This window comes from Mauremys mutica, chromosome 3 (genome assembly GCF_020497125.1).
Source record: "Mauremys mutica isolate MM-2020 ecotype Southern chromosome 3, ASM2049712v1, whole genome shotgun sequence".
In the NCBI taxonomy this organism is placed as follows: Eukaryota; Metazoa; Chordata; order Testudines; family Geoemydidae; genus Mauremys; species Mauremys mutica.
This window is the reverse complement of record NC_059074.1, coordinates 208,167,407-208,189,221: the sequence shown is the minus strand read 5'-3', so window position 1 is coordinate 208,189,221 and position 21,815 is coordinate 208,167,407. Positions and strand designations below refer to the sequence as shown.

The 21,815-nt window shown below is 56.7% G+C and overlaps 1 protein-coding gene across 3 annotated transcripts in view; it reads left to right on the top strand.

Moving 5' to 3' along the window:
* LOC123367454 (phosphofurin acidic cluster sorting protein 1-like) overlaps nt 1–21,815 on the top strand; it is a 119,086-nt gene that overhangs the window by 76,964 nt on the left and 20,307 nt on the right. For 2 of the 3 annotated variants that reach the window (XM_045011716.1, XM_045011715.1), the window contains exons 3-9: nt 7,296–7,385; nt 7,875–8,000; nt 8,222–8,384; nt 8,572–8,663; nt 10,559–10,639; nt 11,939–11,998; nt 16,910–17,061. In XM_045011716.1, the coding sequence (XP_044867651.1) occupies nt 7,296–7,385; nt 7,875–8,000; nt 8,222–8,384; nt 8,572–8,663; nt 10,559–10,639; nt 11,939–11,998; nt 16,910–17,061 (764 nt within the window). The remainder of the gene's footprint in view (nt 1–7,295; nt 7,386–7,874; nt 8,001–8,221; nt 8,385–8,571; nt 8,664–10,558; nt 10,640–11,938; nt 11,999–16,909; nt 17,062–21,815) is intronic. The other variant, XM_045011717.1, reaches the window with a different exon arrangement.

Genomic DNA, 21,815 nt, shown 5'->3' with positions numbered 1-21,815 from the left:
ACGGGGGTTGGAGTCACTGCCTTGGCACCCGTTCACCCTGTGACTAAACACCTGGGAGAAGGGAGGGTGCAGACACCTTTCCATGTACAGCATGAGAGCTGACGGGGCCTGGAGGGGGGGCCTTGAGCAGCACCTGGGGGCTGGTCTCTATTCAGACTTTCACTGCGGTAACAAAACGTGTGACTGAACCCCCCCCCGAATGATTGGGGTGCAGGTTGGCACAGAGACACGTATTGCGGGAGGAAAGCAGCCAGCGCCCGTTCGGACAGACACAGGGTACCGGACAGCTGTACGGCTCTGTGCACTAGATGCTGGGGCTGCAGACGTTCCCACAGTGCCACCAAGAGGCCATGCAGCAGCACAGCCAGGGAGCACTGTGGTGAGTAGGTGCCACAGAAAGTACCACCCAAGGGAGCCAGAGCGACAGTACCCTGCAGTCCTCTGGTTGGCCAAGTGCCCTGTTTAACCCCGGGGGTTGCCCGGGCAACCATACAGGGTTGTGGCCTGCTGCAACATCAGACTTCGCTTGTCGCCTGATCTCCGGTCTCTGATCTCAGACTGACTCTGACTGGCCTGACTCCTGTCTCCTGCCTCTGGCCTGGTTCTACCTCTGGTCTCCGACTCCATCCTGACCCTGATTCCAGCCTGGTTCTACCTCTGACCCCGGCCTGACCCCAACCCTGCCTCTGGCCTGGTTCTACCTCTGACCTCCAGTCTCTGACCCCGACCCTGACTCTGGCCTGGTTCTACCTCTGACCTCTGGTCTCCGACTCCATCCTGACCCTGATTCCAGCCTGGTTCTACCTCTGACCTCCAGCCTCTGACCCTGGCCTGACCCCGACCCTGCCTCTGGCCTGGTTCTACCTCTGACCCCGGCCTGACCCCAACCCTGCCTCTGGCCTGGTTCTACCTCTGACCTCTGGTCTCTGACCCCGACCCTGCCTCTGGCCTGGTTCTACCTCTGACCTCCGGTCTCTGACCCCGACCCTGCCTCTGGCCTGGTTCTACCTCTGACCTCCGGTCTCTGACCCCGACCCTGCCTCTGGCCTGGTTCTACCTCTGACCTCTGGTCTCTGACCCCGACCCTGCCTCTGGCCTGGTTCTACCTCTGACCTCTGGTCTCTGACCCCGACCCTGACTCCAGCCTGGTTCTACCTCTGACCTCCAGCCTCTGACCCTGGCCTGACCCCAACCCTGCTTCTGGCCTGGTTCTACCTCTGGTCTCTGAACCAACCCTGCCTCTGGCCTGGTTCTACCTCTGACCTCTGGTCTCCGACTCCATCCTGACCCTGATTCCAGCCTGGTTCTACCTCTGACCTCCAGCCTCTGACCCTGGCCTGACCCCAACCCTGCTTCTGGCCTGGTTCTACTGCTGGTCTCTGAACCAACCCTGCCTCTGGCCTGGTTCTACCTCTGGTCTCTGAACCAACCCTGCCTCTGGCCTGGTTCTACCTCTGACCCTCTGGTCTCTGACCCTGCCTCTGGCCTGGTTCAACCTCTGGTCTCCGACTCCATCCTGACCCTGATTCCAGCCTGGTTCTACCTCTGACCTCTGGTCTCTGATCCTGGCCTGGGCCTGACTCTGACCCTGCCTCTGGCCTGGTTCTACCTCTGACCTCCAGTCTCTGATCCCGTCCTGACCCTGATTCCAGCCTGGTTCTACCTCTGACGTTCGGTCTCTGACCCCAGTCTGACTGTGACCCTAACTCTTGCTTACGAAACCTGGCTCTTGTGATTCCTCCAACTCCTGCTCAGCAACTATAGTCCCTGAGGTGCAGATCCTAGCTGAGCTGTGTTGAACACTAGGCCAGACAGTCTACGCACCAGTCCCTTACGCAAACTGATGTTAGCCACATCCATTCCCAAACAAGGCCTTGTCCACCAGCTGTGTGGACATTCTTATTTCACTTTAAACCAAGCTTGGTTTGGTTCATCTTAAATCAGATCAGGAGTCAGTTTAAACCACACTAATGCTGGCATGAGAGCAAGCCCCAGCGTGGCCATGAGAGAACTGTTAAGTTAAACCATTGCCCCGCTCTCCTGTAGATAAGGCCTCTGAGTTGCGCACAGGCTATGTCTGTGTGACGAGCTAGAGTTGTGATGCCCCATCTCGTGTACACAGACTTGCACTAGTGCTTGGCATACGAGTGCGAGTAGAAATCGCTGGGTAGCCATAGTAGCACAGGTAGCAGCATGAGCACACACCCACTGGGTGTGTATTCTGCACGGCCGAGCTAGGCCTCCACTGCTGCTGGTCTTCTGTTTACACTCCCACGAGCTCGGCCAGGGCTGGGGAATCGCCGTGTGGACATAGCCATGGAGTGGCACCGAAGTAACGAAAGGTGTGAGGTGAAGCCCGTGGAGTTATTGCAGTTCCGGTTGCTGTGTAGACAAGGCCTCGCCGGAGCCAGGACAAGTCTGTGTGCACCTCAGCCTGCACTACACTACCCAGGGGAGCACTCGCTACCCAGCAGCTCAGGAACGTGGCGAGGTTTCTGCTGCCCGAGCTGGAGGCTGGAGGCTGGGTGGACACCACAGGGCTCTTCTGCCTCTCTTAGACGCTGCTGAGCAGGGGGCATGGAACAGGGGCGCTCCTGGGTGTTTGAATGTCACTTCCAGCTCACAATGCAAGCGATCTGCTTTCCAGAAAGGTTCTTTGATACACTCCGTGGATTAACATGATTTTAAAACTAATTAAAAGGGTATTACCAGCAAAGGGGATAAGAGTTTGGACAGGCATGTATTAGAGCTGCTAATGCCAAGCGAGAAGTCCCTTCAGCTGCACTAATCCACTTGCTTTCACAGCAGAAGTGAAACAGTGCACTTAATCTTGCTGGTCGGGGAATTTTTAGCAGAAGGGGATCTGTGTAGTATTTGATCTGTGGGACCTGACTCACATTCATTCTGTAAAGTTTAATAGGTTCAGTTAGGTTTTGCTTCTTCTGTCCTCTTTGCACTTCCCGCTAGGCTGAAGAGAACCTCTGTGAATTGAGCAGAGCTGGGGGGATCTGCTAATGCAGCTAATGGTTGTAAATCAGAAAGACTTCTCTGCAATGGCAGAGTGGCAGCCAGAGAAAGGAATCAGCCTAAACTCCCTGTGTGCAGAATACACAGGGTGGCTCAGACCCTGCCAGCTACATGTGCTGACATATTCTCCTCCAGGGGGAAAGGACACGAGCCAGCCAGTGTCAGCAGCTGTTGGACTGGTTGAAATAGAGGGCGCAGAGAGAAGAGCCTTTTGTGGTCACTGAGCTGTGCCCAGACATTACGGTGCTGGGCGCTGGTACAAAGCCCGTGGGTAGGCAGAGGAAGCAAGATTTGCAGCTCCAGTATCAGATCAAGGATGGCTGAGGTCAAAATGGCCAAGCCCTGACCAGGGTTACTGACAGCATCTGGGCTTCACCCTGACCGACTTTCAAAAAACCTTCAGAATCGACAAAGCCGGTCCCACCTACAGGATGGGGAGTTGTCCTTTGGAAAGCAGTGAAAAAGGCTTACGAGTCATGGTGGAACCATCTAAACATGAACTCCGAGTGTGATGCAGTGGCTGTGCAGGCTAATGCGGTCCTTGCAATCCGGATGGATAAACTGAGGAATATCAAGTGGGAGTAAGGAGGTGGTATTTATAACCTCTGGGTAGAGCATTACTGAGACCACTGCTGGACACGGTGCCCATTTCTAGTGTTCACACTTCAAAGAGGACGTAGACAAATTGGAAAGAGCCACAAGAATGATTCGAAAACTTGCCTGACGCTGAGACTGAAGAGGCTCAATGTATTTGGCTTATTAAAGAGAAGGTTGAGGGGGGATTTGATCAGTCTGTAAGTAGCTCCGTGGGGAAGATGTTTCTGATAGCAGCTGGGCTGGCCCTTCAGTCTAGCAGAAAAAGGCCTAACAAGATTGAATGGTAGGAAGCTGAAGCTAAATATATTCAAACTAGAAATAAGGTGCAGATTTTTAAGTGAGGATAATTAACCATTGGACGATTTACCTAGGGATGGGGATTCTCCATTGCTTGGGAATCCTAAGATCAAAACGGGAGATCTTCCTAAAAGACATGTTGTAGCACAACCAGAAGACATGGGCTTGATGCAAAAATTACTGGGTGATGTGCTGTGGCACGTGCTGTCCAGGAGGTCAGATAAGATGATCACAATAGCCTTGGAATCTATGAATAATCTAGCCTAGGGATCAAGTCTCTTCTTAACCTTCTCTTTGATGAACGAAATAGATGGAGCTTCTTCAGTCTCTCACTGTAAGGCAGAATTTTTCTTGTGCCTTTTCTCTGCACGCTCTCCAATTTGTAACCGATGGTTTGAAGTGTGGACACCACGGCTGGACAGTGTCTAATAACAGTCTCATCAGTGCTGTAGACAGAGGAACTATCACCTCCCTACTGTTGCTCAGTATTTCCCCACTTGTACATCCAAGGATCATGTTAGCTCTTAGCCACAGAATTGCACTGGGAGCATGTGTTCAGCTGGTTTCCACCATTCATCCTAAGTCCTTTCCAGTTGCTGCTTTCCAGGGTATAGTCCAGCATCCTATAACTGTGACCGACACTCGGGGTTCCTAGAGGTAAGACCTTGCATTTGGCTGTATTGAACTGCATCTTTGATTGTGTCCCACTCACTCAGTGATACAGTGCAGTGACCTCCCCCCACCCCACCAGCCTTGTGTCATGTGCAAACTTCATCACCAAAGATTTAATATTTTTTTTCCAAATCGTTGAGAGTGTTGGGCTGAGAACTGATCCCTGTGAGACCTCCCCCCACCTGATAATTCCCTATTAACAATTACCATGTTGAGGTCTAGGAGTTGGCCAGTTTCTAACTGGTGCTACATGGATTCTCTCTGGTGCTAGTTTGTTAATCAGAATGGGCTGCAGTCTGAAGACAGGTCCCTGACAGATGTGCAAGCACTGGATATGATGTCAGCACCGTTACCCTTACAGGCCAGACTTGTCATTTTCTCCAAGGAAGTTGATTGTAAATTTGCTCAAAGCATCTGCCAAGACGTCGTCTTTCCCCGGCAGATGAGTCACTGGAGCAATCCAGGGTGGATGCTGTGCTCCCAAAGCAGGAAAACTCCCTGACGCAGCTGGCTAGAAAAATCCTGCCTTGGCAGTACATCACTGGGGCTGTTTGTCAAAACTTGGATGGGTTTGGATGTAATCACAGAGAGTCTTGCAGGCCAGACAAATAGCACATGGATGTGGAGCCTTGTCCACTGCAAAGCTTGCAAACCTGGAAGGGGTGGAGGTCTAAGTGTGTCACTGTCTGGGACTGTTACTGCAGAGAGGCAGGGAAGTCCTCCCTTGCCTTTTGCAATAAAGCCCCCTCAGCGTCCAAAGACGTTTTGGGGTGGTACATCCCCAACTAGCCCTCCAGAGGCTCAGCGGTAGCCTGGTGAAAGGTGCTGGTCAGTTGCACTGGTAAAGAACCTGTCACAGCTTTGGCATCTCAGAGCTCCAGTGACCCCACCTTGTGTGAGGATGAAAATGAACCAGTCCTCGTTCCACTCCTTGGAACTTTGTCGAGTCAGCTTGCAAACCTTCCAGAGGACCCAGGTCTGGAAACACAGCTGGATGCCTTGTACTGATGATGGGCATGCAGGGAATCGTGCATGCCCAACAAGATAAAGGTGTTACTAAAGCCCTTGTTTACTGTATTACAACACTAAACATATTGGTGCAGGTTTGTGTTACATTTTCGCTGGCATTACCATTGTAACAACCATCCTTTAAAACCTTGTATTAAATACACACAAGAAAAACACAGTCAAAGTATTTGAAACATGAAGTTACGTAAGAATTTCATTGTCACAATGTCCGTGATTCCCTTTCCCTCTGGTTGTCTGCAGTATTTATAGGAAAACTCTCCTGCAGGCCAGTCTCTTTAAATAGCCCTAAAGCTGGAGCTCACTGCCCTTTGGGGGAGAAAGGAGACGTTCCGGGAGATGTTCATGTTTGCCGCTATGGATGTTGTTTGCTGTAAGGCAAAGGCCTAGCACAGAATAACCAAACCAGAGAAAGCATTGTCTGTCTGCTGGCCTTTCTCGCTTGCTGGCCCGCTGGGGAGTTCCAGCACACGGTGTCCGTCTTAGCCCCTCTGAGCCCTGGTAGATGTCTGCCTATGGCAGGCTGTCAGAGGGACTGCGTTAGCTGCCTCTCCGGTCCCAGGGTCACCGCAATGTTGTAGGATTTAGGCGAGCCTGGCAGAGGTTCTCTTCTCTGGTTCTCTTTCTGGTCCCCTCCGGTCAGCTCAGGGCAGCGAAGGCGTTCGGATGGGATGGTGGATCCAAAGGTCATGGTGTGTTGATGTGTGTGTCTGGGATGCTGTCTCTCCAGAGCTGGATCTCTGCAAGGGCACACGTTGCTGCATTCATTGGCCTTTGTTGCTCCGGGTTATCTCAGCGAATCCTCTCTTCAGGGCATTTCTGATTCCTTCTCCTGGACTCCGCTCAGGTGACTCTGATGGCAAAGTCCCTGACCGTTATGTGAGCAGTTTGCTGGGTTCAGGGGGGAGGCAGCAGCCGCAGGTGAGCTGGTCTCAGGAGTCAGATGAAGAGGATCTGGCTCTGTCAGGAGGGCGTGTCCATCTCGGTGTGTGCACGGGGGCTGGGGTTCCCAGGCAGTACAGTCTCGAGCTTTTCCTGGTGGGCTGCAAGATGATCCATGCTCTGTGGGGACCTTCCCTTGCAGATGGCTGGAGAGCACTGGGTCAAGCCATTGTCCTGACTGAGAAATGACTCTCAGGACTGCGTCGTTGTTGTCCCATGTCCCATGTGCTGCCCTGTCTCCTGGGCCCTCCCTTCCAGCTGTGTCTGTGCTCAGGAGAGGACGGTGGTGTCTAGGCTTTGATCAGGAATCAGTGCGGGGGGGATGCCTGGGGGTAGGGGCTCAGCTGGGAGAAGCCTCTGTGGTCGTGTGCCTTTGCTGAGTGCTAACCGGGGGGCGGGGTGGCTCTGAGAGCCAGGAGAGGAGCGGGATTGGTGAGGCAGAAGCTAGGGGTCGGGGAGATTTCCTAGGAGGCTAGAACAGGCTTCCAAGAGAAGTGGTGGAAACTCCATCACTAGGCTGGATACGCCCTTCCCCATGTTCTGCAGGGAACGATCTCCGGTCCCCGAGGAGGCGGACTGCATGGGCCCTATCGTCTGTCTCCACCCTTCAGGATTCGCTGGAGGTGGAGAACCCCTGGTGTTACACCTGCCATTTAGTGTATCCAGCGCGCGTCTCCAGCTGAGCGGCTCGGCTTGCCGCCCGTCCCTCCATGCCTCTCCTGATCTCGTTGCAGGGTTCAAAGCGAGTCCTGCGATCCAATGAATACGTCCTTCCACCCGGGGGCCTGATGGAAACTGACCTGGAACTGACTTTTTCTTTACAGGTAACATGCACCTTGCTAGCCTGGATGCAGAGCACCCAGCCTCAGCAGGATCTGACGCTCCTTGTACCACCTCGGGTCCCTTCCCGACAGCAGGGAATTCAGGGGGAACTGAGCAGGAGCCCAGTGGTGATGTCTCTGGGCGCTTTAATCCCTGTGGGGTGCACGTGCGATGCAGGGAATGCGCAGTCGGGGTCCTGACTGTCAGCTCGGGCCTGATTGCATCTCCATGCCGCCTGCCAGCTGCTCTGGGCACCTCGCTCTGCCTCGCCCGTGCAGTGTGGGCGGAGGAGATGTGGAGGGTGAAGCGGGTTTGCCTGAGGCCTGGGGGGTGGGGGGAAGCGAGCTGCTCAGGGTGGGCCGGGGCTGGGGGGGTGGAAGGAGGTTGGGGTGCAGGCTTAGGAGCTGATAGGGCTGTGGTTGCATGAACACTTGGCCGGCCTGTGTAGCTCTCCTGCCCTGCCATGGCTGAGTGTTTCCCTCCCCCCGTAGTACCCGCATTTCCTGAAGAGAGATGGCAACAGGCTGCAGATTATGCTGCAGCGAAGGAAGAGGTACAAGAACCGCACAATCCTGGGCTACAAGACTCTGGCGGTGGGAATCATTAACATGGCGGAGGTAAGCAGCGCCGGTGGGGACCAGCTGCGATGCCTGGGAGCTGGGCAGCAGGAGCTGCTGCTGGGAGCAGCTGGCCCAGGGGCTGCGCTGGCCTGGGAGCTCTGCCCAGCCGCCAGCACTGAGTGGCTGGTCAGCGCGTGCAAGGCAGCCGCGGGGGGCGCACGCATTGCTGGCTGCGTGCTGGGCGGCCGTCACTGCTCTGTGTTTGTCTGCTCGCCCAGGTGATGCAGCACCCCACAGACGGAGGGCAGCTTCTGGGCCTCCACAGCAACATGAAGGATGTGAGCATCCGAGTGGCTGAAATCAGCATCTACTCCCTGTCCAGCCAGCCCATTGACCATGAAGATGGCAGCGTCCCCTCCGGCCCCAAAATCAAAGCCTCGGGTACGTATCTCTCAGCCCAGATGAGACGCGTGCGCTCCTCTCTCCCCACTCTCAGCCTAGCTTTCCCCAGGCTCCCCTGAGGCAGGGATGTGGGGGATACCCCATATCCCTGGGGATGCTGGGTGTTTCCCGGGGGTGGGGTGGGGGGCTCTGGCTCGGACGTGGCACCTGCATTTTCTGGTTTCAGATCGCTCCCCAGACATGGATAACTACTCGGAGGAGGACGACGACAGCTTCTCTTCAGAGCAAGAGGCCAGCGATGATGCTGTGCAAGGCCAGGTAAGGGCGGCTTAGCCCTGCTGCCGTAGGGTCTCAGGTCAGAGTGGGTCCTGCCCTCAGGGAGAGGGGATGCCTGCAAAGCCCTGGGGCAGGAGGAATGGGGCCCCCTTGGCCCAGACCCTCTCCTGCCCTGGGAATGAATGCCCGGGCCTCGGGGGAGCAGAGAACGGGGGCCTCGGGGCGCTGGCCGGCCGCAGCGTGCAATAGGTGACGTCTCGGGGTGAAGGCTGTTGGAACACTCTGGAGCACAGGGCTTCTCTGAGCAGATGTCCTCCTTCGTCGAGCCATAGATCCCACAGCCGGAAGGAGCCGTTGTGAGTATCTAGGCTCATCTCCTGCATGACACAGGCCAGAGAACTGCCCTGAACAAACTCCAACTTGAACTAAAGCGTCACTGTTAGAGAAACGTCCCAGGTTCCAGTGCTGGAGAACTCCCTCTAATCCCCGGTCAGTGATTCCAGTGACTTATTACGCTCACTGGTAAACATCTGCACTGTATTTCCCGTCGGAGCTTATCTAGCTTCAGTTTCCAGCCCTGGGCCAGTGTTAGACCTTTCTGGGCCAGACTAAAGAGCCCGTTATTAAGTACTGGGCTCCCATGTAGGTGCTTTCAGATGGGATCGAGTCAGCCCTTAGCCTTCTCCTTGATAAGCTAAACAGATTGAGCTCTTTGATCTATCGCTCTAAGGCAGGTTTTCCAGCCCTGCATCATTCTCGTGGCTCTTCTCTGACCCCTCTCCAATTTATCAACATCCTTCCTAAATTGTGGCACCTGACCTGGACACAGGAGTCCAGCAGTGGTCACATCAGTGCTAACCACAGAGATACAGGCTTGGTCTACACTACAGAGTTAGGTTAACGTACGGCAGCTCTGTAAGCGTCCGCCCTACAATGGAGCTCCCACTGCACCGACTCAATGAGGCCACCTGCGAGAGACGTAGCACTTACGCCAAGGTGGTTAGGTCGACGCAGTGTCCGTGTAGACGCCGCGTTGCTTACAGCGATTCCTGCTGCCTTTCAGAACCCGTCCCGCAATGCCCCACACGGGCAGTTCAGTCGGTGCAAGTGCTCCTGGTGAGCATAGTGTGGATGTGTGAAACCGCTTCAAGGACTGAGTGGCTGGACATTGACGTAACTCTGTAGTGGAGACTTGCCCACGGTAACCTCTCTGCCCCTGCTCCCAGTGTCACCCGGCTGCGATGCCGGGCTGGCATTAGCCCTTTCAGCTGCAGAGTCGCACTGGGAGCTTGTGCTCAGCTGAGTATTCGCAACACCCCCCAAGTGTGTGGCTGAGGAGTGTCCTGGGGAGCTGCTGTTCATGACACCCAGGCTTCCTGCGGGAAAGGAGCATGGTTCAGCTGTGGGCCCCGCCTTGAGCTGCTCCCCACGAGGCCCTGGGTATCTGTTCCAGGACCCTGCTCCGGGAAGCCCACGTCTCCTTTCTCATGCGTGTGGCAGGCTCTGCAGTGACAATGGGTCACATGAACTCCAGCGAGCTGCACACCAGCTGGCTCCTGGAAGCCTCGGTCTGTTCTTCCCCTGGGTCACGGGCAGCTTAGCCTGTAAGCGGTGTGGGGCAGGACACGTGTGGGTCTCAGGTGCTGCACGAGCAGGGGAGCTACCCCCTGCAGTGGCAGGGTGCGCTGTACAGAGCAGGCTGGCTCTGGCCGTGCGCAGTCTGCCGGGGGTGTTGGTAGCGGCTGATGGTCATGGAGCGAAGCAGGGAGCAATCAGTGAGCACTGGCCAGCTGGGAGATAACAGCCTTGTGCTCTGGCCCGGCCAGCGTCTGGGCGTCATCTCAGAGGGCCCTACACTGGCCGGGACCCTTCCGGAAAGACAGGGGTGCCCCGCCGTGCTGTGCCCTTCTGACGTGCTGCCGTCTCTGGCCGTTTAGGATCTGTACGACGAAGAGGATGAAGTGAGGAAGCCGAAGAAAGCCCGGAGGAAAATGATCAGAACCACGTCCCTGAGCAGAGTAACGTCGGCATTTCCTGTGTTAGCGCAGCAGCGCTGGGACTGGGGGGGAGGCCCAGCAGGGAGCCTCCGCAGCCCTTCCCCAGCAGGAGGCGCTGTGAGCTCTGGCTGTGGTGGAGCTGCCCCTTGCCCCGCTCTCAGTGAGCAGCTGGAGGGTAGCGGTGCAGGGTGCTGTGCCCCTGGGGGAGAACCCCTCACAGTGCAGTGATCTCGCCCGCAGGCTGTGAGTGGTGTGTAGCTCAGGAGAGAGCGGCAGCTGCCCATCCCTGGGGGCCATTGACTTGGCCCTGTGGCTCAGTCCTCTCTGCCCTGCTCCCTGGTGGAGCCTGTGCCGCCGTGAGAAGCCTGGTGTGAAGCATGCGGTACGGCCCATTGCCGTGAGGGCAGCCGCGTCCTCGGCTCAGAGCACTTGGAGGTTTGCAGGGTGCATTCCCCAGCCCTCTGCTCTGCCTATCCACAGAGCTTCTCTGGCCCCCAGCACTGTCAGAGCCCCTTGCACCTTCCCTAATGTGCCCTGGGAGCCAGGGCCGGGCTGTTCTAGCTGAGGCCCAGGGAGCAAAGTGACTGGCCCAAGGGCATACAGGACGTCTGGCAGAGAGGAGACTCGAACCCAGGTCTCCTAGTCTTGTTGTTACTACTGTTGCTACCGAAAGCAAAGGAAATCTGGCTCTCCCTCTCCCCGCACCTCCGGAGCCCTCAAGGTCACGTCTTGTCCGTCAGGCTGCCAATGCGCCAAAACCCAGCCAAGCTCGGCATGGGCCGATTCTGCTCCCGTGTCTCCTAGTCAGTGTCAGAGGGCCGTCCGGACCTTTGCCCCTTCAGAAGGGTGGCCAACCCGAACCAGTGAAGAGCTCTGCCCTTGGGATGGCTTTGGGGAGGCCGGGGCTGCAGTGGCTGCTGCTGGGCCCTGTGCTCAGGAGGGGAAGGGTCTGGGGGCTGTGCTGCAGGAGAGTTTTCCACATTTATTCCAAAAGCCCTGCTAAAAATGACCAAGAGCCGGGGGGCTGTGTCTCTGCACAAGGCTGCTTTGCAGAGGTTCCTTTGTGTGTGTTCCCTCCCGTCTGTCTTTGTCTGGGGAGCTCTCGGAGTTCGGCCGCGTCTCTCTGTGTTTCGCTCATGACAATAGCTCACAAGCCCGGAGGTGCTGACAGAGCCGCTAGCTTTGAGGCCGTGGAGGGGGCCCACCTCTCCCCATGTGGGGGCGCCGTGGAGCCGTGAGTTCAGCACACGGCACAGTGAAAGCAGGGGGGTGGCAGCTCCCTGGGAACCTCACGCGTTTTCCTCTGTCCTTCCCTTCCAGCAACCGAACTTCAAGCAGAAATTCGTTGCTTTGCTGAAGAGATTTAAAGTGATGGATGAGGTGAGAAAGGGGGGGTCCGTCCCTGTCTGACACCTGGCGCCAGCAGGACAAGCACCTTGGGATCAGTCCGGGGAGCCAGGGGGCCGTGCTTCCGCCATGTTTTACCGGACGTGTAAAAGGCGACGGGGGAGGGGGCAGAGAGGAGCAAGCGGGGGGCAGGGTCTTAGGGGGAAGAGGTGGCGTGAGGGCAAGGGGGAAGGGGGAAGGGGCCACAATTTATGCGCCGGTGGCCCCCCCCCACACACACTTTTAGGAAGCTTCCGCAGCTCTTGAACCAGTCCCTTGGCTCTCTCCAGGCAAACCCTACGTGCAGATGTGTTCGAGCCCAGCGGTGCCCCTCAGGGACACATTGTCCACCCCGTGGAAAGCCCCCTCCGGCCCCAGGCGACGAGGCAGCACCCCGGCACGAGCTCTGGCATGTGTGGGCAGCCTGCTAGCGGAAGAGCCTGTACGTGACTTGGGCAGAGCGCTGGGGTTTGGCTTTCCGGCCTCCACGGGAGTGCAGCCAGCATGGCTGAAGGCATCTCCTGGTGCTTTCAAGTCCCAAAATCCCAGCATTTGCGTTTCGCGATGTCTGAGAACAAAGTGAGGGGGAAATTGGTAGCGTAAACAACCTCAGCCCATCTGTCTGTGGTTTGGAAGAGCTCTGGTGCCTCAGGGGCTTGGAACAGGAGCTTAACTTTCAACCGGGGGATAGTGCTGGGCCCTGAGAGGTGCCTTTTGCCCTCCCTGTGACCCCCCCACCCTGGTTTGGCCAAGTTACAAGACACTAAATTGCCGTTTGCACATGCTCAGTTGAGCTTGCTCCAGAAATCTCAGAACATTCCATGTGCACTGTGCATGCTCCTCAATCCCCCTCAGGCCACCCCAAGATCCAGAGCCACCCTCGTGGGGACACCGAGACTGGCTCCTCCTGCTGCTGCTGCTCATCAAAATCCCCTTTGGCCTAGGGGAGAAGATGAGGCAGGAGCCCCGAGTTTGACTTCTGCTAAGGGCTGGAGTTAATGGTTCAGGTCCCTTCACAGCTCGTTACTGAGCACAGCTGCTGTCCCTAGAGGGGAGGCAAGTGTCAGCCACCCCGGGGACAGGAGCAGTAACTGGGGGAGGTACAGGGTCCTTCCTGGCAGAGCTCTTCCATTTGACAGAGCATCCCTGCCCCTTAGTGGCAGGGGCTGGGCTGGGCTGTCTGTAGAATGAGGCTGTGGCTGTATCTGTAACCACTGCTCAGGGTGTTATGCATCCCCCCATGGCTGGCGGATGCAGGATAAGAACCTACTGCTGCTAGTAATGTAGGTACTCCTTCAGCTCAAGTGGCTGAGATCTACGTGCTAGTGCCGGCGGGCTGGGGCTCAGGCCGGAGGGGAGCCGTTGTGACAGAATTTGAATTTTCCTTTTCAACACCTGTGTGGAAGGAGGCTGTCGAGATTGCCGGGTCTGACACTTTGCAGGCAGGAAGCACAGGAAGTGCCCACAATGGAGGGGGCTGGGCCTGGCTGGGCTGCCCCCTGCTCAGCAAGGTGCTGCCTCTGGGCCTGCAGCCCTCGGTCGCATTGCTCGTTATCTGCCCCACTGCATTTCCGGAGGTGTCTGCGCTGATGTCCATTGTCACCCCCAAGGCTCTGCCTTTGCCTGACACGTCTCCACCATTGCTGGGCTGCCGGGTTCAGCTCCTCCAGTGGCAGCCGCTGGTGTTTAACCACATCTCGGCTAACCCGGCTGGGAGCAGCCTGCATGGCACCGCGGCTCCCATGCGGGAGGAAATGGGGGCTGCCCCAGTGGTGGGAATGAAGGGGAAAGGCTAGTGTAGGCAAGGGCTTCGGCTCTCAGCTGCACTGGCTCCTAGGCTGGTTTCTCCCATGTCTTATATTCTAAAGCTCATGCTTCAGGGTTCCAACTGGCCCCCAGCAGTATTCTGGGGTGGTTGTTTTTTATCTCCTTCCTCAGAAGCCATCAGGGATGCCCACGGCTAGAGATGGTCAGGGTGGGGGAGGCAGCACCGAGCAACCTCTCTCAGGTGCTGGGCTGGCTCATGTGCTCGGGGTCTGGCTGATTGCCAGATGTGGGGTCAGGAAGAAACTTCCCCCTGGGTCACATTGGCAGTAACCTTGGGGATTTTCACCTTCCTCTGCAGCGTGTGGGTGCAGGTCACTTGCCAGCACTATCTGAGTCTAACTCACTGACTCATTTCCCTGCCATTGCAGGGGGCTGGGTCAGTCCCCCCGTTCTCACCCTCTGGCACGTGACAGTCTAGTCTCCTGGGACTGGAGCACTTGGGTCTAATTCCAGCTGGGTTTAGTGCGTGGGTGCTGGAGGGAGTGACCTGTGATCTACAGGAGAACTGGCAGGATGGTCTGGTGGTTCCTTCTGGCCTTAGGCTCTATAACTGATTTTGGGGTGTCTTAGCTTGTTCTCCCCAGCTGGGGGAGCTGCATTGTCACAGCCAGGTCGGGAGCAGCCAGACCTAATAGTCAGAGTCTGCAGTCACAAGAAGAAGTCGGCTTGGCCAGGATACCAGGGCATCAGAAGCAGGAGACAAACTGGAGATCAGAACCATCAGTCAGGAACCAGAGGGTCAGAGGCAGGAGACAAACTGGAGATCAGAACCACTAGTCAGATGCCAGGAGTTATTCGGGGTCGGGCTGCCAGGAAATCAAGCCAGAGGCACGCAGTCCACAACAGGGCAGAGCCCAGTTCAGACAGCTTCCTGTTCCTGGCTTAAGTAGGGCCAGCGGGCCAATCAGCTGCTCTGGGACTCTGCCAATAGGACTGTAGGGGCGGAGTTTCAAACGGGCTGAGCATCATGGGTCCCAGGTAACCATTCATCAGCAGGCTGCCAGGTGGAGGGTTGGAGCGTGGCTGCTCCGGTTGAGACCTGTGGGTCATGACACAGCAGAGTCTCAGCTCTGGTCATTTCTGCCCATAGTAATAATCTTGCTCCATCTCTGTCTCACATGGCGATAGCAGCTCCCTAGTTATTTTTTAAATATGGAGCTATACCAATCTCCTAGAGCTGGAAGGGACCCTGAAAGGTCATTGAGTCCAGCCCCCTGCCTTCACTAGCAGGACCAAGTGCTGATTTTGCCCCAGATCTGTAAGTGGTCCCCTCAGGGATTGAACTCACAACCCTGGGTTTAGCAGGCCAATGCTCAAACCACTGAGCTATCCCTCCCCCTGATTCACATGCTGTTTACCACACGCTTCCTGAGCGCAGGTGAAAAGGCTAAAGCAGCGTGAGCCAATCCAAGGTGCCCCAGCTGGACGTCTGCCCAGAGCCCATTCCCTGCCGGGCGTGGTCATCACCCTTTGTTCATGGGCTTGTAGCCAGTGTCCGAGCCTGGAACGCGTCAGAGTGAAGGTTGCCATGCGGAGAGGGGGCAGAAATGGACAGGGTAGTGTGTCGTCACAGCGTTTAGCTCCCTACGTTTGATTCTCTGGGTTGAGCCGGCAGTAGGTAGAACCGGTTGAGGGCGTTTTGCTGGGAGAGGAGAAGGTGTTCGGTTGTGTTTTCTGCCATGTAACCTTCCGTTTCTTCTCAAAGAACTTCAGTGCCCCTGGGCAGCCTCGGCCTGCTGCCCTCCTTCGTGCAGAGGGCCTTGGAGGGGGAATGCTGGAATTGATGGCTCCCAGAGGGTTGTATGGGGTGCAGAGCTGGCCGGCCTGGTCTGGCCTGAGCGGCAGCAGGGCTCAGTGGAGGACTTCTCAGATACTCCTGGGACTGGTTGTCCCTTTGTGAAGCCAGATCTGGTTGGTTGCTTGACAACGGGCAGGGTATTCTCCCTTCTGCTAGCGGGTGTTTTGGCGATTACCACGGTGTCTCCATTCTGTAAGGATACAGTCGGAGAACCCCAAAAGGCAGACCAGTTTGTCTGCATTGGGGTGGGTCTCAGATGGCTTTGTCCTTCCCGAGTGGCCTCTTGAGCGGAGCAGAGTGGCTGGTTTGGGAGGAGTCTGCTAAGCCCTGGGCTTTCCTTGCCAGCGCTTGGTATCCAGTGAATTTGGATCTCTGCCTGAGAAAGTGGGTTCCAGGCTTTGTTTTGGTTTGACTTCAGAGACTCAAGCGTAAGGAGGCTGTGGCTCATTTTGACTGAAGCCAGCCCCTGCCTGGCTTTTTGCGGGCTGGGTCGGTCCTGTGTGCGTGGGCTGTGGGTGTTAGTCTGGTGGCTTCGGCGCTCAAACGGGGCTGGAGTTAGAGGCTTGGGCCCTCCAGCCCTTGGCCTCGTTGGTTTCAGAAGAGTTAGTCCTTCCCCTGAGAGGCAGAGCACGTACGGTCTTGCTTGGCCGCCGGTCTTAGGCCTCCCTGGAGGTTGATGGGCAGTCTCTTGTCCAGTTTGTGGGCTGCATTTGATACGTCCGTCTGGAAAACCAAGGCAGGTGTCTTCAGGGCAGAGGGGTTACAGCTTCGTGCTGGGCACATCCCAGGGCTCTATCCCTGGAGACAGGAAATTAGCCAGCAGTGATGGTGGAGCAGCCACCGAGGAGCGCGTGGGGGAGGTGTCTACGTTAGGGCAGGCCAGGACGCACGGGGGATTGGCCTCGTTTCCCCCGAGGCAGGCCCAGCTGTGGGCAGTGACTGGGGGGAGCTGTGCTCGGGCCCCCGCCCGTTTCGTCCCTCGGGTGTCCGTGAGGACAGGCAGGCCCTGGTGGGGGGAGGGCCTGGAGGCGTGTCTCCAGAATGCTCCGGAGTCTCAGAACAGGCCATAGCCTGGACCTTGCCCTGCCCATGTCAGTGGAGAGAATCCAGGTGCCTGGGCCAGGCTGGGACAGATCAGAGCTGAGATCCCCACACTAGGTGAGCGCCAGCTCCTCCTCCCCTCCCTGCTGACAGGCCTGTGGGGCTGCTCCTCTCCAGAGAGCACGCAGCTGGGGACGTGGGGAGGGAGCGTTGCTGTGACCTGTGCTTCTCTGCCGCAGGTTCTGGACTCCGACCCGGTGGGTCAGACCCGAGAAGTGGAGGAGGACCTGGGGCTGCTCTACGACAGCTTGGAGGAATGCAACAACAGCGACAGCGGCCCCGAGCTGGAGGATAACGAGAGCGTGCGCAGCACCCCCAAGCCCACCCTGAGGTGAGAGCAGACAAGAGAAACGCAGACGCATCACATGTCCTGCACCGGGTGTGCAGGGCCAGGCACCGGCCGAGCTCCCCATGCTGTGCCCCAGGGCCGGGCACAGCTGGCGCTAGTCCCCAAAGGGCAGTTACGCTCTCCTCTATCCCAACTCGAGCCCCAGGTCCTGCTTTCCTTTCTAGACGCGCTCCCGGGTTCCTTGCAGCACACAGCCAGCAGCTGGGAGGCCTGTCGTCCCCTTGGATTCATGGGAAAGCTTGGAAAGGAAGCTTCCCAGGCTACCGCTGCACAGCGCCGGATGCTGACCGCGGACAGCCGGAGCAGCACAGCACCTGGCTAGAAGTCGCCTTGCCTGCGGAGTGCATTTCCTGCGTCTCCTGGAGAGCCAGCCCAGAGCAGGACCAACAGACTCGCTTGCTGCCGGATGGGACGGAGGGAGGGAGCATGTGCACTGGTCCCCAGGGAGGAAGGAGCCCTGTCCCGGCTGGCCTCCCAGAGGGTGGCTGCCCATCTCTGAACCCCTCTATTTCTGCGGTTACTCCACAGCTGCACACGCTTTCCGAGGGAGGCCAGCTGAGAGATAGGGTATGGTACTGAATCACACAGCCCCAGGCCAGGAGGACCCACTGGGATCAGAGCATGGGCCAGAGACCAGCCCCCAACCATTGCCAGAGCAGAGCTTTTAGAAAAGCAGCCAAACTTGAGTGAAGAATTGCCCGTGCTGGGGAATCCAGCACGACCCTGGGTGAATTGTTCCAAGGGTTCATTCCTCTCTCTGCTAGTTGCCTTCCAGTCTGTTTGTCCATCTTCAGCTTCCAGCCACTGGATGGTGCTAGACCAGAGCCCACTACGAACGATCTGTTCCCCTTGTCAGGGCTTAGGCCTGGTCTACACCATGCGTTTAAACTGGTTTAAGGAGCGTAAAACCGATTTAACGCCACACCCGTCCACACTAAGAGGCCTTTTATATCGATATAAAGGGCTCTTTAAACCGGTTTCTGTACTCCTCCCTAACGAGAGGAGTAGCGCTAGTATCGGAATTACCATATCGGATTAGGGTTAGTGTGGCCGCAGATCGACGGTATTGGCCTCCGGGCGGTATCCCACAGTGCACCACTGACCACTCTGGACAGCAATCTGAACTCGGATGCAGTGGCCAGGTAGACAGGAAAAGCCCTGCGAACTTTTGAATATTTCCTGTTTGCCCAGCGTGGAGCTCCGATCAGCACGGGTGGTGATGCAGTTAAAAATCAAAATAAAGAAAGAGCTCCAGCATGGACGATGCGGACGTGATCGCTGTAAGGGCAGGCAAATCTGTTCTATCAGCGCTCCGTTACAGAAGACGAAATTCAAAATCATTTAAAAAAAATCTCCACACAGATGCCATAGCAGGGGCTCAGCGCACTGCTGCGTGACAAGCGTAACGGAAAGCCAAAGAATCAAATGGACGGTCATGGACTGGAGGACTCAAGCTATCCCACAGTGCCTGCAGTCTCCGAAAAGCATTTGCATTCTTGGCTGAGCTCCAAATGCTTCTAGGGTCAAACACAGTGTCCGCGGTGGGTCAGGGCATAGCTCGGCAATTTACGCACCCCCCCACCCAGAAGTGAAAGGGAAAACAATCCTCTCTTGACTCTTTTACATGTCACCCTATCTGTACTGAATGCTGCAGATAGACGCGATGCTGCAGCACTGAACACCAACATCCTTCCTCCCCCCCCCGCCATGGGTGGCTGATGGTGCAGTAAGACTGATATCCATCGTCATCATCAGCCTATTGGCACATGGGGCAGTGCAAAAGGACTGGTAACCATGCCGACTAGCATCCGTTAGGTCGATCAAGGGTGCCTGCCCCTAATTTTTCCCGGTAGATGGTGCAATATGGCTGGTAACCGTCTTCATCATAGCAACAGGGGGCTGAGCTCCATCAGCCCCCGCCCTTCATGTGTAAAGAACAGATTCAATTGCCCCTGGACTAGCAGTGGGATGCTGGGCTCTTCTCCTCCACACTCCTTAATGTCCTGTCTGGACTATCATAGCAGCTGGAGGCTGCCTTCCACTCATTTCTCACTAACAAGTCACTGTGTCTTATTCCTGCATTCTTTATTACTTCATCACACAAGTGGGGGGACAATGCTACGGTAGCCCAGGAAGGCTGGGGAAGAATGGAATCAACAGGTGGGGTTGTTGCAGGAGCACCCCCTGTGAATAGCATACAGCTCATAATTTCTGCAGGATCTGACACAGAGCAGCTGTGCTCTCTGATACAGTGGTTCTCTAGTACACTTGCCCATATTCTAGGCAGGACTGATTCTATTTTTAGATACCAAAAAGGAGGGATTGACTCAGGGAGTCATTCCCAATTTTGGCTTTTGCGCCCCTGGCTGATCTCAGCCAGGGGCACTTATGACAGCAGCAAATGGTGCAGTGCAAAAGGACTGGTAGCCACGATCATCTTATTACCAATTTATGGTATGGTAGATGGTGCAATATGGCTGGTAACCATCTCTGCTGTCATGCAAAAGCAAAAGCATGCTGCTGTGTAGCGCTGCTGAATCGCCTCTGTGAGCGGCATCTAGTGCACATACGGTGACAGTCACAAAAGGCAAAACAGGCTCCATGATTGCCATGCTATGGCATCTGCCAGGGCAATCCAGGGAAAAAAGGCACGAAATGCTTGTCTGCCGTTGCTTTCCCAGCGGAAGGAGTGACTGACGACATTTACCCAGAACCACCCGCGACAATGATTTTTGCCCCATCAGGCACTGGGATCTCAACCCGGAAATTCCAAGGGGCGGGGGAGGCTGCGGGAACTATGGGATAGCTACGGGATAGCTACCCACAGTGCAACGCACCAGAAGTCGACGCTAGCCTCGGACCGTGGACGCACACCACCGATTTAATGTGTTTAGTGTGGCCGCGCGCACTCGATTTTATACAATCTGTTTTGCTAAACCGGTTTATGTAAAATCGGAATAATCCCATAGTGTAGACGTACCCTTAGACTGTCACCAGGTCCCCCTTTCACCTTCTCTTGGCCAAGCTAAATAGCCAGAGCCGCCGGAGTCTGTCCCTGGGAGCCGGGTGTTTTCAGCGTTGGTTTTCGTCTCGTTCCTCACGTGCCCGACTCCTTTGTTTTCCCCTCTGGCTGCGAGAGTGAGCTGCCCACGGTGACACCCAAGGCTCTCTCTGGGGGGTGCCAGGTGCCTTTGCCCACGGAGTCTCCAGCGAGCTGCCCACGGTGACACCCAAGGCTCTCTCTGGGGGGTGCCAGGTGCCTTTGCCTCTCACTTCATGACTCTGACTTCCTGAATCACCTCTTGTGGGGGGCTCTGCCGCAGGCCAAGCACTGCCCCCAGGCTCTTCTCCTTTCCCCGCTGCGTGGTCGACCTGCTCAGAGCGCCGTAGTGGGTTGGGAAGGGTGATTTCCCTTAGCAGCAGCCGTATGGGTTTTACCTGGGATTGAACTCAGGCTCCAGGGTCTGCAGTTCGCAGGATTGTACGACAGGCTTTGAAGAGATGGCAGCGACGTTTGCTGCTCTCCAGGGCCCCGGCACTGGCTTTAATACAGCGCCTCTTTTTCTTGCCGATTCAGCCGCTCCGTGGTTAAGCCCTTGGATGAAGCTGAGGACATTTTGCTCATAGGTTCAGCAGTGCTGCTCTGTTAGGTGGAAACCATGTCCTAGATGTCTTGGGTCACGTTCTGCCTCTTCGATAGCCACGGGCCGGGAGGTGGTGTCGGTTTTGGGCCCCTAGTCCTGTGCCCTGGGCTGCTTCTCAGCTTGTTTTAGCCAAGGCTTTAGAATGCGTTGTCGCAGCCGCCAGCCTTTTCGCTGCACACCACATCTGTCCAGCTGTGCTGGGATTCCTGGATCTCCATCAAGCCCCCACTTCCCTCCAGATCTGGGACTCCAGATACCAGCTCCCTTTGCCTGGAGCCCGGGCCTCCGCCAACCAGCCACGTCTTTGTCAGCTGCTTGCTGTGGCTTTGGTAGAGGATGGAGCAGATGGTGCCGGGAGCCTCGGAGCTGGCCTGCCTGTGGTTCCTGGCCATTCCTTCCTGTCGCGTGTTCACTGGGAAGATCTTCTCTAGCCAAACCAAGCAGCTGTGGGGGCACTGCGGGAAAAGCCTCGTGATCTCGTGGGGTTCGGGCAGCCAGTGCTCTGTACCCACAGTCAGCTAGTCTAGTCTCTCGAGCTGAGGGACTAGCAAGGGATCTGCCCGGGGCTTGTCTGCGCTGCCAGTCATAGGCAATCATCCAGCTGCTGCATAGCCCCGGCGTCGGCAGTCTGGAATGCCCATCGGCAGAGTGGCTGCGGGAGCCGGGGCGCGAGCCTGCCCTGTGAAAGGAGGGTGGGGGCGACATTTCTGACTCTCAGGTCATTAAGCGCTGGCCCAGGCTGCCAGGGAGGCAGTGCAGTCCCCAGCCCTGGGGGTCTCTAAGGCCAGGGATGGTCTGGGGTTACTTGGCCCTGCCTCAGCGCAGGGGGCTGGACTCGGCGACTCTCCGGGTCCCTTCCAGCCCATGTGTCTGACTCTGCATTGGTGTAGGTCGCCGAGCATGGGGGGTGTTGATCTCAGCTGTGCGTTCCCAGCTTTCTGGTGGGGGTGGGGCATTGGGGTGGGGTGACCTCGGCTCACGTTAAACACGGTGCTGTCTGGGAACAGAGAGGTGACCCCAGCACCCCCTGTGCATGGGACGTAGCCCTGGCAGCCCCCGAGAGCCCCAGCTGTGGGAAGGAGTCAGACCCCA